This window comes from Ascaphus truei, chromosome 5, assembly GCF_040206685.1.
Source record: "Ascaphus truei isolate aAscTru1 chromosome 5, aAscTru1.hap1, whole genome shotgun sequence".
In the NCBI taxonomy this organism is placed as follows: domain Eukaryota; kingdom Metazoa; phylum Chordata; class Amphibia; order Anura; family Ascaphidae; genus Ascaphus; species Ascaphus truei.
In genome coordinates, this window is record NC_134487.1 from 219,913,741 (window position 1) to 219,922,703 (window position 8,963).

General features: G+C 48.9%; 1 protein-coding gene across 1 annotated transcript in view; it reads right to left on the bottom strand.

Annotated features, from left to right (window-relative positions):
- The window catches only part of C5H5orf58 (chromosome 5 C5orf58 homolog), a 136,276-nt gene extending 127,672 nt beyond the window's left edge, over positions 1-8,604 (bottom strand). Inside the window, exon 1 of the mRNA XM_075599150.1 lies at positions 8,226-8,604. Within this exon, the coding sequence (XP_075455265.1) occupies positions 8,226-8,604 (379 nt within the window). The remainder of the gene's footprint in view (positions 1-8,225) is intronic.
- Between the last annotated feature and the right edge of the window lie 359 nt (positions 8,605-8,963).

The following is an 8,963-nucleotide window of genomic DNA, read 5'->3' on the forward strand; positions in this document are numbered from 1 at the left end:
GAGGTTCCTGAGTCTCACAGTCTACATACAGAAGGTCATTATTGCTCAGAGGGAAGAACGTAACATTTCTGAATACTTCACATCTGGAGTGGTCACCAGTCCTTCCAAGACATTGGCCCCAAAACACATCTGCAACATTCATTAAGATCCTGCTTTGAACCCAATCATATTGGTCTGGCATGCATTAAAGCATCATTCGCACAAATCTGATTCCACCACCTCAGAGGACTTTGAGTACGATTGGATTCCGGACCAACAATCCTCACTACCAAGATCTTTGGACTTCATTTTTCTGTCAGGTTTATATACCAGATAGTGCGCCAAGGACTATTTCTGTTTTCTTTCATTGTTTGTTTTATTTTTGTTTTTAAGATACTTTGAGAAACTAATGCAAATGTGCCCACATTAACAATAGTACTGTATTCCAATATTACCGCTCAAAATATGTGCACATGGAACCCCCCTCTCCCCACCTTGCGCAGTGCTGTACATTTAATTTTTGCAGGCACGATTCCCTACCAAATAGAGCTTACAATCTATTTTTTGGTGCCTGAGGCACAAGGAGATAAAGTGACTTGCCAAGGTCACAAGGAGCTGGCATGGATACTCGGTGTCATTGTTTTCAAAATCAGTGTCTTTACTCCCTGAGCCACTCATACAGTACATCCAAATAAATTGTATTGCCCCTGCACTGTTCTTTTGCCACCAGTATATATTCATTATACGTCTATTGCGCAGTGTGTGTGTGTGTGTGTGTGTGTGTGTGTGTATATATATGTGTGTGTATATATATATATATATATATATATATCTCTATAGAAAAAAAAAAAAAAAAACAGGCACACTCATAGTGTAGTATGATTACAAAAATGTATATGGAACTGGATAGGTAAAAATTGCACACACAAACAAATCAGGAACATAAGCATGTATAAGTAAATACTCAAACGCCAACCAATGCAGCAAGGTCCCAGCAGCTACTTCTGATGTCGATGTGGGGTAGACTGGAACCGGCCATATTTGATGAAACTTAGATTGGTAATAGTGTGACAGCTTTTTCTAACATGTCAATGTGTTAGTTGAGTTTATACATAATTAAATTGTTTAGTTTTAGCTATTTTCATTGTATGATGTGAACAACATAATTATTGATGTTTTTTTTTGTTATTCATTGTAATGTTGATATTTATAGTAATTTTAGAGTTATACGATTTGTGGTGAAACTTAGTACCAATGTGAAAATAGGTTTACTTGATCCAGACTATTTAACTGGCTGTCCCTGACAATCACATAGCTCCTGACGAAGTCGCCGCAGTGTGACAAAACGCGTAGAGCTGTGTCGTCATCGCGTTTGTGTTGGTGTATTTGGAGTCCCTGGCTTCCCTGCGCTCCGGCTGGCGGTAATTTCAAGTGTTAGCAATCATTGTATGAGGGAGCAAAGGACGTGCAGGCATTGGATGCCTTTATATCTTGCTGCCAATTCATGGTGAACCTGGGCTGTTTAAATCCACTCTGCAAACCTGGGACTCACCCTACCACCGCAGATGACCACAATAGAGATTTCTCTCCCACGAATGGTTCTTTTTGAAATCCTGTAAGTGCACATTCTTAGGGGTTGCTGATTTTTTAAATAAATGCACCTTATTTTTTACTCAGTTACGTGCTATGGAGCTTGCGCTTTTGTTTGTTTTTTGTTCATATAAATCCATATATCTCTCTATAGAAAAAACAAACAAAAAACAGGCACACTCATAGTGTAGTATGATTACAAAAATTTATATGGAACTGGAGGTAAAAATTGCACACACAAACAAATCAGGAACATAAGCATGTATGAGTAAATACTCAAACGCCAACCAATGCAGCAAGGTCCGAGCAGCTACTTCTGATATTGATGTGGGGTAGACTGGAACTGGCAAATCTTACAACTCTCCGTGTACCGGAAGTATGCGTACGCGAACAGCGTGTTTCCACTTCAGTCCGTCCGCCCACTAACGTATGTCTCTGCGCCCCCCTCCAATCGCCGGACCTCTTCGCTCCCTCCCGGGTCCTGTCTCCCCACCCACATGGGCACTCGAGGGGAATGTGGGCTGGAGGGGGACGCACCATGGCCAACCTTGTTCCCCCCGCGCCTACCTCCCACCCGGGTGGTAGCCACGGGGACCAAAGGCAGGGAGGGGGGATGCTCTGCAAATGCCTGTGGACCCGCTCCCAAAACGGGACAGAGGGGAAGCACCGTAGCGTGCCTGCCAACCCAGCTGGGATCCCGCTTCAACTCCAGCCTCCTGCACCTCCCACACACCCAGGCAGTCACCCACCCAACCCTGGCCGTCACCCACCCAGGCAGTCATCACCCACCCACCCACGCATTCAGTCACCCACCCAGTCAGTTACCCACCCACACATTAAGTCAGTCACCCACCAAGGCAGTCAGTCACCCACCCACCCAGGTAGTAAGTCACCCACCCAGACTGTCAGTCAGTCACCCACCCTGTCAGTCAGTCACCCACCCAGGCAATCAGTCACCCACCCAGACAGTCAGTCCCCCATCCAGGCAGTCACCCAACCCAGGCAGTCAGTCAAGGCAGTCAGTGACCCAGCCACCCAGGCAGTCAGTCACCCACCCAGGCAGTCAACGCAGTCAGTCACCCGCCCACCTATCCACGCAGACAGTTACCCACCCACCCGCGCAGTCAGTCACCCACACACCCAGGCAGTGGATCAACTCACGCATTCAGTCATTCAGGCAGTCAGTCACCCACCCCGGCAGTCACACTCCCACTCAAAGTGTACGTGTACGTATGGTACATGATTGCTTGTTTCTTGTCACTCTTCCTGCTGGATTATGTCTTACAGTATGTCAACTGTGTTCATGTACAATTGCATGTAGATGTCCTCAATGCTCTCTATGATCTTTTATTGTTGTTTCGTCATCTTGAATGAGTGCAATGATTTGCTTCTTCCCAACCATAAGTTCCTGCTTTGTCTTCTATAAGCTTATATCTATCATCCTCACCATATCACAGTTACCATTTCTTAAATATTTAGTTATACGTTTGCGCATCGTCTTACACAGCTATGCATATTCAATTCTTGCGTCTTGGGACTGCTTAATTTCTTGTCATCTCCTCAGTAACTACTTTGTCTCATCTGATATATTTTTTTATTTTGTTAGCGATTCCTCCAGGTTTTTTCATGCGCTTTCAACAGCAATCTTCATAAATTCTTCAGAATTTATTACGTTTGCTCATGCATTTCAAGCAAGCTGAAATTATTTTCCAGCTCTGAAATTCTTTGTTGTTATTTTTGAGGTTCTTGATATTGATTGTTTATGTCTTTTTCTTTTAATCAGTTTTCTTCTTGAAAGAGTTTAGGCTTTACAAGAAAGTCTAATTAAAGTGTTGAGCAGGGGGTTAGGCCTGCCGACAGGATAACCGCTGGGGCCCAGGACTAGAGCCATTACTTGGGCCCTGCATTAATGTCTTGCTCACGTCTTTCAGTTAATAATATAAAGCCAGAATGCTTGTAATTTAATAACACTGATGTGAGTATCCTTTCATACTATTCATGCTGCACCTGTGATGTGTGTGGGAAGATGAAGAGGACGTCTGCACTGACACTGCCCCCTCTGCTTCTATTTTGTGGACCCATAGAGTTTTCAATTGGCATTGGATTAAAATGAATTATTTTAACCTCTTTGCTTCCAGAGAGGCCTGTTGTGCATAGCAAAAGCAATATGTTGCCGTCCCCCCTGGCAGAGTCGAGGTTAAACTAGTGTAGCCCTTTTTGTGAACCCCTGCACAAAGGAACTACTATGCTGTGTTTTACCTGTGGCTCCAGGAGCTCTAAGCCTCCGCTGTTGGGGAGCCTGGGGTCTTACCCTCTCTTATCATGGTGCAGCGCCTCCACTTACCCAGGATCCCCATTGTAGAGAATCTACCCTGAGTAAGAAACATAACAACTGTATTGTGCAACAAGCAACCTTTTACTATGATAATAACTAATACGATAATGCAGCATTCACATAACATGCATAGAACCCTTACACTTTATAATCAAACATTACACACTGTGGCTCGGCCACACCTTTATAGGGTTAATGTCCTGTACACAGGTGGCTCTGCCACTCTCCCAAGGAGTATGTCCTGCAACTAGTAGTTGTATTGAATAGTTTACTGGCACAGTAGTGCCCCCAATTAGTTAGTGGGAGGCGGGATCAGCGCCTGGAGACCGGTGTAGGTGCACTTGATGACTAACAATACCTCCCGGTCACTGCGGGACAAAGGGTCCGTAGTGTTGCTCCAGCCTTGCGCCGACACTCTGCTCTGCTGTGCGGTCTGTTCTCCAGACCAAGATGGCGTCCGCAACTCTTGCAAATGAACCAGCACTAATGGGATGCTTCCCTAAATGCTACGGCCGTCCCTACAAAAGCGGCACCCTACGGTGACAGGGGTTATACTCCTGGGGGCTGGGGAATGTATCTGTCCTAAGCGGAAGGGTCACTGACCCTCCGCTCGCACACACGAGGTTCCGCCACCTTCCTCCTTCTCCTCTCTCACTCGTGTGTCCGCCCACACGCTTCCTGTCGCTTCCCTGTCCAGAGTCTCACACCCTATTGGTCCCCAGCCTCAGCTGACTCCTCCACAGTTCACAGTTCAGAGTTCAACCCCCAAAGTCCCGCCGGATTGGTTGCCGTTCGCGTGCTTTCCTCGCGCATGCGCAGCCTTGCTATTCACACAGTGACCTTACTGGCAAAAGAACAGTATGGCGCTTCCTGCATTAGTAACAGCGCGGAACCCACACATATATGTACACATCCTTACATTCTCCCCTCTCCAGAATCCAACGTCCCCGCTGGACTACCTACATATATGAACTTATTTACACAGCCCTTCACCCTTAAATTAGGTTACACATTTCATTGAACAGTACTACCATAGATTGCATTCTATGCCGAGCCTACTGCTGAGCCTCATAATGGGGTGCCCCAAATTGATCGTACGCCATTCTCATGGGAGGCTGACTGGTTCTTTGACTTCGCCGAGGTTGGTTCTCCACGGCTTCCTCCGCAGAGAATCCAGTCTCAACTGGTGTTTCCATCTCTACCCTTGAGGGGTTTTCAGCATTAGTAAAGTCTCTCTGGGGTGTGAAACATGGGCTTTGTGGATCTAATGACTGACTCATTGGAGTCAGATTGTCAATGTTCGTGCCAAGAGGCTCTTTACCCGTAGCTCCTTCGGGAGATGCCCCCGCGGCCGGAAGGCCCCTTTGAGAGGTTCCTTCCATCGGATCCTCAGAGGTGGCAAGTTTTACAGTCTCTAAGCCATCCTCTGGGTTTCCAACTTCTCCATCTATTGGTGTAGCGGGTAGTTCCAACTCGTCGTTCCCTACTTGAGGTATGGGAAGCAGGTGATTTCTATGCCACACTTTTACGCGGCCTTCGGAGTCCTTGATCCGATACACGGGAAGGCCAGGCATCTGTGACTCCACCTCGTACACACCTTCCCGCCAACGGTCAGCCAATTTATGTTTCCCAGGAACACCTAAGTTGCGTAAGAGAACCGCATCCCCGGGGTGAATTTCCTTGTGACGCACTTTGTGATCATAGCGTCTTTTATTTCCCGCATTCAATTGCGCTGTCGCTCTTTCAGCCAATTTATAGGCCTGCTGCAGACTATCCCGTAACCGCTGTACGTATCGGAAGTGCGTTCTGTTGGATACCCCATCGGTAGATATCCGCAGTCGCACATCCACCGGTAATCGGGCTTCTCTTCCGAACATCAAAAAGTACGGGGTGTACCCGGTGGACTCATGCCGGGTACAATTATAAGCATGTACCAATGTCTCCACGTGCTTACTCCACTCCATCTTTTGTGAGCCTGTCAGGGTTCCTAACATATCTAATAAAGTGCGGTTGAACCGTTCGGGCAAAGCATCCCCTTCGGGGTGGTACGGGGTGGTACGTGACTTGGCAATGTTCAGTAGTGTTAGCAATTCCTTTATCAGTGTACTCTCAAAGTCCCTGCCCTGATCAGAGTGGAGGCGATTTGGTAATCCATAATGAATGAAATACTTTTCCCACAGGACTCGGGCCACCGTTACGGCCTTCTGATCTTTCGTAGGGAACGCCTGGGCGTACCTGGTGTAGTGGTCAGTAATCACTAGTACATTGCTAATGCCCCGGCTGTCGGGCTCAATACAGAGAAAATCCATACACAGCAGATCCATGGGGCCCGAACTTTTCAAGTGCGCCATGGGAGCCGCCCTAGTGGGCAGTGTTTTCCTTTGTAAGCAGCGATTACACCTTCAACAATGCTGTTCCACGGACTCTCTCATCCTAGGCCAGTAGAATCTATCCTGTAGTAGCCCGAACGTTTTATCAATACCCAGATGGCCATGTTCATCGTGGAGGGCCCGAAGGACCATGTTCCTCAAGCGCTCCGGCAGGAACAGCTGACGCCGATCGGGATGGTTGTGATATGGGATCACCCGATATAACAAACAATTGTCCATTTCGAACTTTCCAAACTCATTCAACAGGAGTTTCACCAAGTTTTTGGGGGCTTGCTTGAGTATAGAGGGATTTTCTTGTTGTACCGCTTGACGGGCCAGCTCCACTATCGGGTCTTGAGTCTGGTAATGCACTAGATCCCTCCATGAGATGATGTTATCTTCCGTGATATTCATCCCTTCTCGACCCTGATAGGCCCGGGGAATGGCTCGCGAGTGGCATCCTAAAGAATCAGCAACCCGTAGTTCCGAGAATGCCACCTGATTATTGACTACCGCAGCCACAGAGCAGAGAGCACGGATTCCGGGACCCGGTATTTCTTCCCATACTTCCTCATCAGGGGTGGATTGAAGGCCGGGTCGACGAGACAGGGCGTCGGCCCCTATGTTGGTGGGTCCTGGTTTGTATTTAAGATTGAAACTGTAGTTGGCCAGGGCAGCTAACCAACGGTGTCCCGTAGTGTCCAATTTGGCGGACGTATTTATATAGGTCATGGGATTATTGTCCGTGCGTACTTCGAACTGTACCCCATACAGGTAGTCGTGCAGCTTGTCCACCACTGCCCATTTCAAGGCCAAGAATTCCAGTTTATGGACCGGATAGTTCTGCTCACTAGGTGTCAAGCTTCGGCTCGCATATGTCACTGGGCGGAGCCCCGTCTCATACTTCTGATGCAGGACAGCCCCCAGCCCACTAAGGCTGGCGTCTACATGTAGGACGTATTCACGTTCCGGATCTGCATAGGCCAAGACCGGGGCCTGGGTGAGGCTGGTTTTTAAGTTCAGGAATGCCTGTTCACATTCTGGGGTCCATTTCTCCCCAAAGGGTGTTTGCGCCGTGACCCCTTTTCGTTCTGTCTCTCCCAGATAGATTTTTAAAAGATTGTTCAACAGCTTGGCTTTGCTGGAATAGCCTTCCACGAACCGCCGGTAGTAGCCACAAAATCCCAAGAAGGACCGCAACTCTTGGACATTATGGGGTCTAGGCCAATTCACCACAGCCTCTATCTTCCCTGGATCGGTGGACACTCCTTCAGCCGACACGATGTGGCCCACATACGTCACGGAGGACCGACAGAACTTGCATTTGTCCAGAGACAGTTTGAGGCCCTCCTCCTGAAGTCTATCCAGTACCTTCATCAGCCTCTCGGAGTGTTCCTCTAGAGTTCGCCCGAACACTATAATGTCATCCAGGTACACTAAGCATTCTTGCGGGTTCAGGTCTCCGAGAGTCTTTTCCATCAATCTCTGGAATGTGGCCGGGGCCCCGCAGATCCCTTGCGGCATGCGGGTAAATTGATAAAATCCTAATGGGCAGATGAAGGCAGTCTTTTCTTGGTCCTCCTGGCCCATGGGTACTTGGTAGTACCCGGACCTAAGATCGAGCACACTGAACCATTTACTTCCCGTCAGAGCGTTCAAGAGATCCTCGATTCGGGGCAGTGTGTACTGATCGGGGATGGTGCGGGTATTCAGGGTTCTGTAATCCACGCAGAGACGGACCGTCCCGTTCTTTTTGCTGACTACCACGATGGGTGAGGCGTAAGGGCTACGAGATCCTTGCACGATGCCAGCCCCCTCCATCTCGGCGAGTAATCTCCTCACCTCTTCGACGTCCCGGGGTGCGAGCCGGCGGGAGCGCTCCCGGAAGGGGGTAGCGTCGCTCATTCGGATTGTATGGTGGGCACTGCGACTGCACCCCACATCCATATCACTAGTGGAGAACACGCTCCTTCGGTCTTGTAGCTCGACTTGCAGTCTCTTCCTCCATTCATCCGGGAGCGGAGAGTCTCTGAAGTCGAATTCCAACAACGAATCAGAGGTAGGAGGAGAGTACTTGGGTCGTTTCGTCGAGGCCTTCTCCTCGGGAGTCACGGGGTATATTCTCCCCAGCATCTGACGCCGATCAATATTCATGGGATAAGGGGAGATATTCCGCACGTACACACAGGTGCGACCCGGAATCTTCCCGGGCCATTTCTTTACGGAGGCCAGTACTTCGTAGCCCAACCGTTGTTCGTCTTGGGCCACGCTTTCCAAGGCGAAGAGCTGATCCTCCGGCCGTCGTCGAGGGTAGTGGCAAGCAGCGACCATCATTCGTCCTTCCCCCGGGGGAATTTGAGTCAGTCCCCATTCTTGACTGTAGAGTACGCCATGCTCCTCTTCGGTCGCAATTTTACCGCAGACCTCTTGGAGTGCGGGGCAGGCTGCTAGGGCCAGCAGCGGGGCTTGTCCCGCTTCTTGCAAATACATGTGGAACACCGTGCGCACAATGTCAGCGTTAGTCCCCAAGATGATTGGAGCGCTGGGGTGATCCTGAGGTTCGGGGCACACCAAGGCCTCCACTTCCATGGGATGATGTTTACCAGTGTTCAGTTGGGGAATATCTACTGCACCGACACACTTTATTCGAGCAAATACCCGGTATGTACCTGGCAGATACCTGGAATGCG